This window comes from Uranotaenia lowii, chromosome 2 (assembly GCF_029784155.1).
Source record: "Uranotaenia lowii strain MFRU-FL chromosome 2, ASM2978415v1, whole genome shotgun sequence".
Classification (NCBI taxonomy): domain Eukaryota; kingdom Metazoa; phylum Arthropoda; class Insecta; order Diptera; family Culicidae; genus Uranotaenia; species Uranotaenia lowii.
The window spans coordinates 3,380,108-3,395,903 of NC_073692.1; the positions used below are offsets into that span (position 1 = coordinate 3,380,108).

The 15,796-nt window shown below is 27.6% G+C and overlaps 1 protein-coding gene across 4 annotated transcripts in view; it reads right to left on the reverse strand.

Moving 5' to 3' along the window:
* Window positions 1–15,796, reverse strand: part of LOC129749056 (muscle-specific protein 300 kDa) — a 65,499-nt gene that overhangs the window by 17,498 nt on the left and 32,205 nt on the right. For all 4 annotated transcript variants that reach the window (XM_055743879.1, XM_055743880.1, XM_055743881.1 and 1 more), the window contains 3 exons: window positions 15,612–15,765; window positions 14,179–15,506; window positions 9,447–12,440 (listed from right to left, as the gene is read on the reverse strand). In XM_055743879.1, the coding sequence (XP_055599854.1) occupies window positions 9,447–12,440; window positions 14,179–15,506; window positions 15,612–15,765 (4,476 nt within the window). The remainder of the gene's footprint in view (window positions 1–9,446; window positions 12,441–14,178; window positions 15,507–15,611; window positions 15,766–15,796) is intronic.

Below are 15,796 nucleotides of genomic sequence, written 5' to 3' on the forward strand. Positions count from 1 at the left end.
TTGAAATTTGAAATTTGAAATTTGAAATTTGAAATTTGAAATTTGAAATTTGAAATTTGAAATTTGAAATTTGAAATTTGAAATTTGAAATTTGAAATTTGAAATTTGAAATTTGAAATTTGAATTTGAAATTTGAAATTTGAAATTTGAAATTTGAAATTTGAAATTTGAAATTTGAAATTTGAAATTTGAAATTTGAAATTTGAAATTTGAAATTTGAAATTTGAAATTTGAAATTTGAAATTTGAAATTTGAAATTTGAAATTTGAAATTTGAAATTTGAAATTGAAATTTGAAATTTGAAATTTGAAATTTGAAATTTGAAATTTGAAATTTGAAATTTGAAATTTGAAATTTGAAATTTGAAATTTGAAATTTGAAATTGAAATTTGAAATTTGAAATTTGAAATTTGAAATTTGAAATTTGAAATTTGAAATTTGAATTTGAAATTTGAAATTTGAAATTTGAAATTTGAAATTTGAAATTTGAAATTTGAAATTTGAAATTTGAAATTTGAAATTTGAAATTTGAAATTTGAAATTTGAAATTTGAAATTTGAAATTTGAAATTTGAAATTTGAAATTTGAAATTTGAAATTTGAAATTTGAAATTTGAAATTTGAAATTTGAAATTTGAAATTTGAAATTTGAAATTTGAAATTTGAAATTTGAAATTTGAAATTTGAAATTTGAAATTTGAAATTTGAAATTTGAAATTTGAAATTTGAAATTTGAAATTTGAAATTTGAAATTTGAAATTTGAAATTTGAAATTTGAAATTGAAATTTGAAATTTGAAATTTGAAATTTGAAATTTGAAATTTGAAATTTGAAATTTGAAATTTGAAATTTGAAATTTGAAATTTGAAATTTGAAATTTGAAATTTGAAATTTGAAATTTGAAATTTGAAATTTGAAATTTGAAATTTGAATTTGAAATTTGAAATTTGAAATTTGAAATTTGAAATTTGAAATTTGAAATTTGAAATTTGAAATTTGAAATTTGAAATTTGAAATTTGAAATTTGAAATTTGAAATTTGAAATTTGAAATTTGAAATTTGAAATTGAAATTTGAAATTTGAAATTTGAAATTTGAAATTTGAAATTTGAAATTTGAAATTTGAAATTTGAAATTGAAATTTGAAATTTGAAATTTGAAATTTGAATTTGAAATTTGAAATTTGAAATTTGAAATTTGAAATTTGAAATTTGAAATTTGAAATTTGAAATTTGAAATTTGAAATTTGAAATTTGAAATTTGAAATTTGAAATTTGAAATTTGAAATTTGAAATTTGAAATTTGAAATTTGAAATTTGAATTTGAAATTTGAAATTTGAAATTTGAAATTTGAAATTTGAAATTTGAAATTTGAAATTTGAATTTGAAATTTGAAATTTGAAATTTGAAATTTGAAATTTGAAATTTGAAATTTGAAATTTGAAATTTGAAATTTGAAATTTGAAATTTGAAATTTGAAATTTGAAATTTGAAATTTGAAATTTGAAATTTGAAATTTGAATTTGAAATTTGAAATTTGAAATTTGAATTTGAAATTTGAAATTTGAAATTTGAAATTTGAAATTTGAAATTTGAAATTTGAAATTTGAAATTTGAAATTTGAAATTTGAAATTTGAAATTTGAAATTTGAAATTTGAAATTTGAAATTTGAAATTTGAAATTTGAAATTTGAAATTTGAAATTTGAATTTGAAATTTGAAATTTGAAATTTGAAATTTGAAATTTGAAATTTGAAATTTGAAATTTGAAATTTGAAATTTGAATTTGAAATTTGAAATTTGAAATTTGAAATTTGAAATTTGAAATTTGAAATTTGAAATTTGAATTTGAAATTTGAAATTTGAAATTTGAAATTTGAAATTTGAAATTGAAATTTGAAATTTGAAATTTGAAATTTGAAATTTGAAATTTGAATTTGAAATTTGAAATTTGAAATTTGAATTGAAATTTGAAATTGTTGAAATTTGAAATTTGAAATTTGAAATTGAAATTTGAAATTTGAAATTTGAAATTTGAAATTTGAAATTTGAAATTTGAAATTTGAAATTTGAAATTTGAATTTGAAATTTGAATTGAATTTGAAATTTGAAATTTGAAATTTGAAATTTGAAATTTGAAATTTGAAATTTGAAATTTGAAATTTGAAATTTGAAATTTGAAATTTGAAATTTGAAATTTGAAATTTGAAATTTGAAATTTGAAATTTGAAATTTGAAATTTGAAATTTGAAATTTGAAATTTGAAATTTGAATTTGAATTTGAATTTGAATTTGAAATTTGAAATTTGAAATTTGAAATTTGAAATTTGAAATTTGAATTTGAAATTTGAAATTTGAAATTTGAAATTTGAAATTGAAATTTGAAATTTGAAATTTGAAATTTGAATTTGAAATTTGAAATTTGAATTTGAAATTTGAAATTTGAAATTTGAAATTTGAAATTTGAAATTTGAAATTTGAATTTGAAATTTGAAATTTGAAATTTGAAATTTGAAATTTGAAATTTGAAATTTGAAATTTGAAATTTGAAATTTGAAATTTGAAATTTGAAATTTGAATTTGAAATTTGAAATTTGAATTTGAAATTTGAAATTGAAATTTGAAATTTGAAATTTGAAATTTGAAATTTGAAATTTGAATTTGAAATTTGAAATTTGAAATTTGAAATTTGAATTTGAAATTTGAAATTTGAATTTGAAATTTGAAATTTGAATTTGAAATTTGAAATTTGAAATTTGAAATTTGAAATTTGAAATTTGAAATTTGAATTTGAAATTTGAAATTTGAAATTTGAAATTTGAAATTTGAAATTTGAAATTTGAAATTTGAAATTTGAAATTTGAAATTTGAAATTTGAAATTTGAAATTTGAAATTTGAAATTTGAAATTTGAAATTTGAAATTTGAAATTTGAAATTTGAAATTTGAAATTTGAAATTTGAAATTTGAAATTTGAAATTTGAAATTTGAATTTGAAATTTGAAATTTGAAATTTGAAATTTGAATTTGAAATTTGAAATTTGAAATTTGAAATTTGAAATTTGAAATTTGAAATTTGAAATTTGAAATTTGAAATTTGAAATTTGAAATTTGAAATTTGAAATTTGAAATTTGAAATTTGAATTTGAAATTTGAAATTTGAAATTTGAAATTTGAAATTTGAAATTTGAAATTTGAAATTTGAAATTTGAAATTTGAAATTTGAAATTTGAATTTGAAATTTGAAATTGAAATTTGAAATTTGAAATTTGAAATTTGAAATTTGAAATTTGAAATTTGAAATTTGAAATTTGAAATTTGAAATTTGAAATTTGAAATTTGAAATTTGAAATTTGAAATTTGAAATTTGAATTTGAAATTTGAAATTTGAAATTTGAAATTTGAAATTTGAAATTTGAAATTTGAAATTTGAAATTTGAAATTTGAAATTTGAAATTTGAAATTTGAAATTTGAAATTTGAAATTTGAAATTTGAATTTGAAATTTGAAATTTGAAATTTGAAATTTGAATTTGAAATTTGAAATTTGAAATTTGAAATTTGAAATTTGAAATTTGAAATTTGAAATTTGAAATTTGAAATTTGAAATTTGAAATTTGAAATTGAAATTTGAAATTTGAAATTTGAAATTTGAAATTTGAAATTTGAAATTTGAAATTTGAAATTTGAAATTTGAAATTTGAAATTTGAAATTTGAAATTTGAAATTTAAATTTGAAATTTGAAATTTGAAATTTGAAATTTGAAATTTGAAATTTGAAATTTGAAATTTGAAATTTGAAATTTGAAATTTGAAATTTGAAATTTGAAATTTGAAATTTGAAATTTGAAATTTGAAATTTGAAATTTGAAATTTGAAATTTGAAATTTGAAATTTGAAATTTGAATTTGAAATTTGAAATTTGAAATTTGAAATTTGAAATTTGAATTTGAAATTGAAATTTGAAATTTGAAATTTGAAATTTGAAATTTGAAATTTGAAATTTGAAATTTGAAATTTGAAATTTGAAATTTGAATTTGAAATTTGAAATTTGAAATTTGAAATTTGAAATTGAAATTTGAAATTTGAAATTTGAAATTTGAAATTTGAAATTTGAAATTTGAAATTTGAAATTTGAAATTTGAAATTTGAAATTTGAAATTTGAAATTTGAAATTTGAAATTTGAAATTTGAAATTTGAAATTTGAAATTTGAAATTTGAAATTTGAAATTTGAAATTTGAAATTTGAAATTTGAAATTTGAAATTTGAAATTTGAAATTTGAATTTGAAATTTGAAATTTGAAATTTGAAATTTGAAATTTGAAATTTGAAATTTGAAATTTGAATTTGAAATTTGAAATTTGAAATTTGAAATTTGAAATTTGAATTTGAAATTTGAAATTTGAAATTTGAAATTTGAAATTTGAAATTTGAAATTTGAAATTTGAAATTTGAAATTTGAAATTTGAAATTTGAAATTTGAAATTTGAAATTTGAAATTTGAAATTTGAAATTTGAAATTTGAAATTTGAAATTTGAAATTTGAAATTTGAAATTTGAAATTTGAAATTTGAAATTTGAATTTGAAATTTGAAATTTGAAATTTGAAATTTGAAATTTGAAATTTGAAATTTGAATTTGAAATTTGAAATTTGAAATTTGAAATTTGAAATTTGAAATTTGAAATTTGAAATTTGAAATTTGAAATTTGAAATTTGAAATTTGAAATTGAAATTTGAAATTTGAAATTTGAAATTGAAATTTGAAATTTGAAATTTGAAATTTGAAATTTGAAATTTGAAATTTGAAATTTGAAATTTGAAATTTGAATTGAAATTTGAAATTTGAAATTTGAAATTTTGAAATTTGAAATTTGAAATTTGAAATTTGAATTTGAAATTTGAAATTTGAAATTTGAATTGAAATTTGAAATTTGAAATTTGAAATTTGAATTTGAATTTGAAATTTGAAATTTGAAATTTGAAATTTGAAATTTGAAATTTGAAATTGAAATTTGAAATTTGAAATTTGAAATTTGAAATTTGAAATTTGAATTGAATTTGAAATTTGAAATTTGAAATTGATTTGAAATTTGAATTTGAAATTTGAAATTTGAAATTTGAAATTTGAAATTTGAAATTGAATTTGAAATTTGAAATTTGAAATTTGAAATTTGAATTTGAAATTTGAAATTTGAAATTTGAAATTTGAAATTTGAAATTTGAAATTTGAAATTTGAAATTTGAAATTTGAAATTTGAAATTTGAAATTTGAAATTTGAAATTTGAAATTTGAAATTTGAAATTTGAAATTTGAAATTTGAAATTTGAAATTTGAAATTTGAAATTTGAAATTTGAAATTTGAAATTTTAATTTTGAAATTTGAAATTTGAAATTTTAATTTTGAAATTTGAACAGCGGTTCGTGAAAAAACAGAACTACAGATTTTGGTTGCCAGAAAGATCACGAACCTATGCAATCCTATTAAAGGCCGCAAGAAGACAGAAATCTGTCTTATTAAAGGCCTGGATCGGAATCACCCGTACTTTCCTGGTAAAGATCAACCGAACACCTGAAGAGGTGTAGATCAATCAATTTTCGAATCGAAAATAGTTCTACGGCATGTCTTCAACTGTGGACACGTCCTAATTTTGGTTTTGGTTGGTGGTTTTCATCAGAACTTCGCATTGGCTTACGAAGGAAAGAGGTCCCAATTTTTGTGTGCGAATTTTTTTCGAGGGTTAATTTCGAGTACGGAGTGGTCGAGGACAAAATATCGAAAGGCGCCAATGGATTTTAAAAATATGATCTGTTTTGATGTAAATCGTATTAAATTTGAACGAAAAAGTTTTTGTTTTGATCAAATTATTTGTTAGTTCCAATGTAGCACTTCAATTGCCGGACCCTGTATAATTCTTACTGCAAATAAACATGAGTTAATAGTCATTCTGGGCCCCTCGAAAGATATTATTTCCTGAATGGTGCATTGGCTTAAGGAGAGTATCATCTGTAATGTGGCATAGTATAAAACCAAGCCACCGACACATATGAAGCCAATTTTTCAAGTGCAATAGAAAATTAGACTGAGTTGAAATTCTACTTCTTCTTCTTCTTCTACTACTAATATGGCCAAAACATGTAAGCATCCTGGAAAATGAAAGGACTTGCATCCTTCATTTTTCTTTTCAACGTAATCTCTGTTACATGTAAACATGCATTGCAGAGATTACTACGGCCAGGCCAACCATGTGGTAAACACCGCGAAAGATACTGGAGCAAAGGGAGGAATGAAGCGTGGAGATCCCTGCCAAACGCTTCATATGCAATGTTTAATTGATTACATATTTAATATTATAAAGATCATTTAATTATAAATCACTTTTTTTTTTAAATCGGACACGAATGCTAAAAGGTTGGTTAAAATGTCCCAAATAATATAAATAATAATATTAAAAATTTTTTTTAATTATGATTTGTCACACGTCCGTGATAATGATGATACTCTGAAAATTGACCTAAATTAATAAGTAAGAAATAGTTGTAGAATGTGAGAGCTGGATCTAAATATCGAGAAAATGAGATGCAAGATACTCTACTGGAATAATAGAGCTACATTTACTACAATAAAATAAAAGTGATAAATTCGATACGTAATAAGCAGAAGCTGAAAATGGGATGATAAAAATAAAAGATAAATGAAACCTTTTGGTTTGTTTTGTCACTGAAATACAGCTTCTCAAATTTCCAACTTTCCGAAGCGGTCCAATTAATGCATCAAACTTAGAAATTATTAATTAAAAAAATGAAGAAGTTGCCTTTATTGAATTTTTACATAAGTCTGGTAATTTCAAATTGTTATCCATTAGAGCTGAAAACTAACGTGAAAGCAAATTTTCTACGATTAATTGATTAAAACGTTTTAGTTATTTTATACAAATTATGATACAAATTATAAATCCAAAAACATTTTTTATATCAATAGGAGAGATGGGGGCATAATGGCCACCTTAAGGAAAACGCTTATTTAACCATAGAGAACAGCTGTAATATGTGAATTACATCATTGTTTCGTGTTCAGACACTCAAATAGTCTATTGACTAATTGAATAAAACTTGAAAAAGCAGATAAAAACGTTTAAAAATGCATTTTAAAAATTTTTGCCGACAGCTAAAAACCAGTCACTGAAGAGGCATAATGAGAAACCCCCCCAGACAGTATGAGCACCATTAATGAAGGCATAATAAGCGTTTTCTGCCGGGGATTCTAGCAGCAAATTCGACTCAATGAAGTCAACTGAGTAATAGAGCTACAGCTTGACTTGAATCGTCTGACGATTTGGCCTTGGGATTTGGTAAGATGTCGGTGAGGTTATCAGTAGGCTCGAGTTCGATTCCTGGTCGAGGTGATTTTTTTTTCATTTATCAAAAATGACAAAAAGACAAAAATGACAAAAATGACAAAAATGACAAAAATGACAAAAATGACAAAAATGACAAAAATGACAAAAATGACAAAAATGACAAAAATGACAAAAATGACAAAAATGACAAAAATGACAAAAATGACAAAAATGACAAAAATGACAAAAATGACAAAAATGACAAAAATGACAAAAATGACAAAAATGACAAAAATGACAAAAATGACAAAAATGACAAAAATGACAAAAATGACAAAAATGACAAAAATGACAAAAATGACAAAAATGACAAAAATGACAAAAATGACAAAAATGACAAAAATGACAAAAATGAAAAAAATGACAAAAATGACAAAAATGACAAAAAAGACAAAAATGACAAAAAATGACAAAAAATGACAAAAATGACAAAAATGACAAAAATGACAAAAATGACAAAAATGACAAAAATGACAAAAATGACAAAAATGACAAAAATGACAAAAATGACAAAAAAGACAAAAATGACAAAAATCGTGATCGTGATTGCACTGAACGGTGAGGCGTAGATTCATCAAACAAAGCAATAACAAAATAATCTAGGTCTGTTTGTAGAATTCAAAGAATTAACACATGCTCATACATTATGTTTCTAGTGTTTTGTTTGACGGATGATGTTTTGATGCTATTAGCCGTATAATGTAACAATAAAAAAATCAATCAGGAATGGTATGTGCAAAAAAAAATCCCCTCAAACAGGAATCCAACTTGAGTCTATAGATTACCTCTCCGACACCTTACCAATAGGCCAAATCGACAGACGAAACAAGATAAGCTGTAGCTTTATTTTTCAGTTGAATTCATCGAGTTGAATTCGCTGCTAGATTCCCCGGTAGAAAATGCTCATTAGAAAATGCATATTAACTTTAAAGCTATAAATTTCAAGCAAAAAAGTTATAAGACTAAGGTAATCGAGTATCATGACATAAATAATTTCTTGAAATATGTAATGTGACGTGTGACTGTTAAAAAAAAATTTTGCCGAAGCTTTTCAGACTTCATAAATTGTTATTGATATTCAGCTCTATCGACTGACTGCATCAAATAAAAAAACTCCACTGTTGCATCTTTGCACAACTTGTGCCTAAAGCCACAGGATAATTTGCGAATGCCACGTTAATTATTTGCTCTGGAATTCACTTATGCACTATTTCACGAATATTTTAGCATTTAATTTATTATTTGAAAAAATTTCCTGGAGCACGAAATAAATTCGTGCGATGTCAAAAACACATGGCCTACTTCCGACTGAGTTGAAATTTTCGAATTTTTTTTTTGAGGGATTTTCATCCTATAGGCGATGGAAGGGCTGACGAATTTGGGTGATGGTTTTGCATTAGTGCAAGTGGGATGCAGCTATAATTTCACCCAACTTTTGACAGTTCTAAAGGGGTTTTCTTAAGGAGAGAAAGGATAACTTTTCGATTCCATCGCCCATTGGATGATTCATCCCTATGTTTTCGAATTTCTCCCATTCTGCGGTCTTAAAGCTTCGTTTTGATTCAAAACTCAACCATGATTATCCACACATCCAAAGTCACGTTAACGTGATTAAATTTCAACTTTTATGTTTGTTTGGGAAATATGAATATACCTTTTATATTAAACCTGCAACACTGAAATTTGAAAAAAAAAATATATGAAAGAATTCGTCAAACTATGTATCGTTTGTACCTGATAGCGTTGTGAGTTTAATTGAAACGGCCTTCATAAATTTTTCATAACAAAATAATAAACTTTCCCATACAAACATTAAAGTTAAATTTACTTCTGATGAGTTTTGAACCAAAACGAAAATTTTTAAACCTCAGGGTTTGAGAAATTCGAAAATGACCTCAAATCGACTTACTCTTATGAAACATGCCCAAAGCTACTCCACATTTCTTTTTACATGGTCTTTCAATGGTTAGTATAAACAACGATTTATGATGACATCGATAAAAATTTGAGCAAACTTTATGAATATTTGCTAAAAGCTTAAACTTACCTGGAAAGCTCTTAATAAGGCATCGATATGTTCAATTCGCGCGTTCAAGGTAGGTAATGTTGATATTTTTCCGGTCATAGTATTCTCACGTAGAAATACTGCTAATTTAACCTGCTGATTAGAGTATATAGTCACTAGGTTTTTGTTGGAAAGCAATTCGTTTTGGCGTAATGCTCCATTATGTGATATATTTGTTACGCGAGTTCTCAAGGATTGCAATGAAGCAAGACATCTTTCTTGATCTGAAGGTGGCAAAGTATTCCAAAATTGGTCGGCCTGTTCTTGGATTTTATGGAACGCCAAATTTTTTATGTCAATTTCTTGAAGTAAAATTTTCTCCAGCTCATGAATGTCAGCTTCTAGCAGCGATTCATCGAATTTGAACGATGTTGGTTTATCAAAATACTGCTCAGCTTCCTGCAGCCAAACATTTATTGCATGGAGGCTCTCGTGATATATCTGTCTGTATTTATGATTCTGTTTCAAATATTCTTGTCTTGCGATCAACTCTTCTGGGATATCGTGTATCAGTGAAACTGCCTTTTGTGACAGTGTGTGTAAATCAGGAGGTAATTTCGATTCAAACTTTAATCTGTCTAATAGCTCCTCCATCATTTTCAAATTCGATCTAGCTTGAGAGCTCAACTTTTCATCTTTAGCTATTTGTTCTGATGATGTCTTCAAATGCTCACTAAACAAGGGACGGCTTTTTAAAGTTTTATCGTTTTCAGCAAACCAGTTTAGAAGAACAGAAAGATCTTTTCCCACTGTTTGATGATACAAACGTTGTTTTTTGTATTTTTCTTGTTCAATTTCGACATTTCGTTTGATCGAATCTAATTGTGACTGTAAGGATTGCAATTGGTCCATAATGTTTCGACGATCAAGATCAGTTCCTTCGTTTGCTATTAAACGACCTTTTTCAGATGCTAAACTTAATGTACCGTAGCATGATTCTATTTGGTTGAGTAAGCTATTGTATTTAACAATACGTTCATCTACTGTGAGAGACATGTTATCGATTTCATTAAAATCGGTATTTATAGTTGTTATGGCTTTAACAACTTCATTCATAACTGTAATGAAATGTTCTTTCATTTGAAGCACCGATTTCAACCGTCTCAGCTGCTCCTCTATAGTATTTATCATTTCGTCGAGCTTTGAAACATTTTCTCTTAGTTGAGGAAGATGAGTTAGTAGGATTGTATTCATCTCATGGCGCTTTTCCTTCAAGCTGCCCAAAATAGTTTCGTAGGCGATCAAGAAATCCTGTATATTTTCAATCTTACTTGCAACAGTGCGATTCATATCTCTGAGCTGAGTTTGAACTTTTCGCAAAAAATCTGCACAACCTTGAATTTTTGCAAGAGCAACTTCATACTCTTGTATGCCCTCATCGAGCTTAGTAAGTTTTGTTTTCATTATTTGAGAGAGATTGTTAAGTTTTTCTGAGGCTAGTTTTATCTGATTTCCCATACTATTTTTATCCATCTCATTCAAGGTAGGTGTTATTGATAATTTGTAAGCATCTTGTTCCTTAAGTAGGTATTTAGCGGTTTCAAACTGGATATTAAGATTGTCAAATTTAGTTTTTATTTCTTTTAGTGCAGCCAAACTATTGGCTCGAATATCAGTAGAAATCAATGTTTCAGCTTCAGACAACCAATTGGCCAGCTGATCTTTCTTGCTTTCGAACTCGGTTCGCTTTTTGTGTTCACTTTCCATGAAGCTAATTTTAGACAAGCAACTCTGTAAAAGATCTTTCAATTGATTTTTTATCTTATCAAAATCTTCAGATAGCTTGTTTTTTCCGCTGTCATTACACTCTTTCATGATCTCGTTGACTTGTTTAGTAACATCGTTGAATGCATTTTGTTGAAACTCACAAATTGCTTGCTCATGTCGTTTGCATAACTTGATCTCCGATGACAGATTAGACGACAAAAGTGGCAAAATATCAGCTATTTTGTTGATGTCGTTTTGTTTGGTTTTAATCCACATACGTGTCATTTCTAAATTGTTTCTCATATTCTTACGACAAAGAATATCGTCTACATTTTTCTCAATTTGCTTGCGAATTTCAGCTTTCAGTGAACTCGATGCTTTTGATAAATGTTTAAATTTATTTTCACATGAATGGCGTTCATTAGCATCTAAATCGCTAGAGATTCCCGAAAAACGCTTGTTCAACGTTTCAATATGAGAATGTTTCGATTCCGTGTCTTTCAACAGTCCTTTCAAAAGTTGCTCGTGGATTTCGGCAGATTTGATGTCGCCGTCTAGAACATGAGGTTTAATCAAAAGCTCCATTTTATCTTTAAGCCATTGATCAATTTCATCGGCATCGTTGATGATTTTATTCAATGTTCTATCAGTGGAATCAATTGCGTCTCGTTTTCTGAGTAGTCGTTTTTGGCCATCCTGAAGACGTCGGTCTATAGACTTCAACTGTTCACTCACGTGTTGACAATCCAGGCTACTCAAAAATTCCATTATTTCGAATCCAATTTTTTTGCAACTTTCGAGCATTTCGCAACTGTTTGCTAAATTTTGGTCAATTTCAGTGATTTTCTGTTTTTTGCTTGAGCAGTTCAGATCACGTGCTTTCTCCAGATTGTCCATTTGATGTATGATATCATCCAATGAACGCTGGCCTTCTGCATAGTGTTTCCGATAAATTTCAATTCGCTGTTGTTGTTTAGTTCTCCCATCGATCGCATCATTTAAACTTAGCTGAAGGTTACACAATTTCTCTTCAATGTCAGCATAATTCTTCGGGCATTCATTTATTTTGCTGGAGATATTTGATGATAGCTCATTCATTTGGCGAAGTTCTTGTTCAGCTGCTTCAGGACGGAATTTGCAAGGCTTCGAGCGCCATTCATCGACAACAGTTGTTTGCTTCTCTATCCATTGGTCTAGTTCATTTCTTTGTTTTAGGAGACGCTCGCAGTTATTTAATTTTTGAATTACGTCTGCAATCCACAGTTGGACCTGCAAAAATGAATTACGCATTAAAATGTACATATGGTTAAGCATTAAGGGAAAGTGTTCCTTAATGCGCCTTGCAGGTTAACCCTTTCCTTCCCATGGTAGCACAGGTGATCCACAACTTTGCACAGCTCGCATTTGAACTGGGCGCTTTGGATCAACACCAATTTTTCACCGAATGTGTAGATATGAGTGAAGAAACATTACACAAAGTTTGAAGAAAATCAGTTCGCTAGATTTTGCTTGGCAGATCAAAAGCTGCAAAAAAGTCGGATTTTTTTCGAATTAAAATCAAGTCTTCATTTGTTGTTCAATAACTTGACAAGTTTTTATAATTTCCTTCAAATAAAAATACTGACGTGCAGAAGGTTGCTTATGCAAGCAGAATCAAATGATGGTTTACTTAGATTTCAACTAAAACATATAAATTTTTGAGTAAGTAAAGTGGATCACTGGTGATACACTGGGAACAAAACGTACTTTTCTTCTTGTGAAGCTTCTTATCAATACTCATGAAAATCATTTCGACAACAAAAAAATTAGCTTCAGGATAGTTATTTCATCTGCTTAAATGACCACATAACTCGAAATATTTGTAAAAGCTCGTGATTTTCTCGAAAAACGGCATGTTTTGTTTTCCTTTCGCAAAGTGTCATGGCGGCCATTGTTCAAGGCAAAAATGAAAATTTCAAATATTTCAATAAATAGACTTTCGAGGGATGCATATACCAAAGGATTTTTTTTATCTAATAGGATCGTTTTAGTTTGTGATCAATGAAGTGATGAAATTCCATGTTTTTTGCAATTATTTCCTGTTTTTCATTTACACCCTATATGTTGTTATCTTCCCAATGGAGCACATATGATCCACCTCAAAACCCAAATTTATCGAAAGGATCATTAAAGTAGGATTCAATTATGCATCTTTTGTTCTAGAACTTAAGCTGTAAATCAATATTTCTATTTTTAAAACGTGAAAAACCCCGTGGGAAGGAAAGGGTTAAATGCGCCTACGGCCGTTTGACGAAATGGCCGACAAGATTACACATACATATCCTATCAATGCATTTTGAGGGTGATACGTTTTGGCAAGAAAAAATCCTCTGAATTAACCAACTCAAAAAAAATTAAATAGTACTTTTTTTGTGGGCTGGTGGTGTTAGCATTAGTAAGATGCTAGCCATCATATCCTTGAAAGATGTAGTCATTTTAGTCTTAAGTAGAATTTAGATCTCTTCAAAGAAACACGAAGTTTCACTGAGATCCTATATGTGTGTGCTTGATTTTTTTTTAAATTGAAGATCTCAAAACGGATTTGATAAATGGTTGTTTTGTTCCATAAAATGATAAAAGACATAGCATTTTATAAAACTGCAGCTTTGTCGTATGAAAGTTATCAGTTTCAAGCATTTTCAATGAAATTATCCGGAAATATTGCCAAAAAAACAAATTTTTACCCAAAACAGAAATAGGCGCATTTAGCCCGCACGGTTTGAGGTTCGACATTTTAGACAACAGTTGCAATAACATCGTTTTCTCGAAAACTGATAGAAATCAACATAAAAATTACTCTAACGTATAGAAAACAGATGCCTGCAGCAGGCATGTGTATTGTAGTTTATGTGCACATATTTGATATAATGTTGGATTATATAAGTATTTTGCGATTAAATAAGTATTCTGGCTCATATAGCCTGCTTCTCCCCTACCATATCGATGAACATAGGCAAAAACAACTTACATCATCCATTGTGTCTTCCAGTCTAGCACGCACCATCAATTCTTTTTCAGGCACAACATGATTTGCGTTTTCAATCGGAGAACTTGGGCGACTAATGCTGGCTGTTGCTGCCTCACAGGCTTGAATGGCGTGAATCAAACGACTTTTTTCGACCTGTAGTTTGTTGTGATAATCCTGTGCCATCGTTAATTGTATTTTACCTGCGTCGTAGTCCACAAAAGCCACCTTCTTTGCCGCTTCTACTCCTAATTCAATCCCTCCTAAGTTGTTGAGTATATCATCCAGAGTCTGCTCGTACTCTTCGAATTTATTGAGTGAATCGTGTAATCTGTTTTTAATTTGAATAGATGTATTCAATAATGAAGTATAGCTATCTTTTATGTTTTTCATCTGGTTTTCAATTATTGCTTTATTTTGAGGTGCGTTAGAAGAGTAACGGTCGATTTGATTTTGTCCTTTCATGTTAAAATCGTCGATGTTAGTTTGATAGCGCTGTATTTCATCTAACAGTTTTTCATGCTGAGCTATTTGTTCCAAAGTTTGCTCTCGATTTTGTATGTATAATGAGTTGTGAGCCATAAGTTGAAATGATATTTGCAGAAGCCATTTTTCAATATCTTGTAGATTTTGATAGTACGTCATTTGATCCTGCAATTCAACTTCAAGTTTTTTAATCGTAAACGTACATTTTTCATTAAGCTTGGCATGTCTTTGCTGCAAGTTGGCAACCTTATCTAACTCCACTGAGCTACGGCTAGGGTCGAAAATATTTGCAGCTTCTTGTTGAAGATTGTTCAAGTCGATCTGTTTGAAAGATATCTCAGTATCGACATGCCTAATTCTTTCGAGAAGCGTCTTAAGTTCGCTCATTTCTCCACTAGTTTCAAAAGTTGAATTGAAAACCATTTCTGTGGCATTCAGCCAATCGGAGATTCGTTTAAACAGTTCGCTATACAATTCCATACGATTGTATTTCGTGTTCAGGTTGTTAATTGTTGTGTTCATACTCATAATAGTATTGTCCAAAATTTCCCGAAGCTCAGAGATGTTTTGGAACATTTCCGTTTGGCGTTCTTCCGGGTAGAGATACGATGATTTTGTAAATGAATCTTGGAGCATTTCAAATAGTTTCTGGCCTTGCGAAGAAGTGTTAGAAAGTTCTTGCATATCTGCGATTTTGGTCTTGATGCTCGGTAGGTCCTCGGATGATGCATCTTGACAATCCTTTATTTTTCTATTAGCGTCGTTTATCCATTTGGTGAGTTCATCTTTGAAGTACATAAATTCAGTGTGATTGATCCAATGTTTCTCTAATTTTGAGACAAGCCCTGCGAAAATAGCAACAGTTTAAGTTTGAATAAAATATAAGAAAATAAACAATTATTCAAGAAGAACGTTTTGACCCATTTCGCGTGGGATTTTTATTGACTTACCTTGTAAATTATTTGTAAGGGCTGAGTAAGATTTTTGTAGGTCTACAGTGCGATCTCGAACCATAGAGCAGGCACTTTTTTCCATGAGCGCTTCGCATATGTCATTTAACTCTTCGACTGAATGTTTCTTGGACAACGTAATATCCAAAAGATGCTTTTGTGTGAAGGTGGCGGAGTCGTTAAAG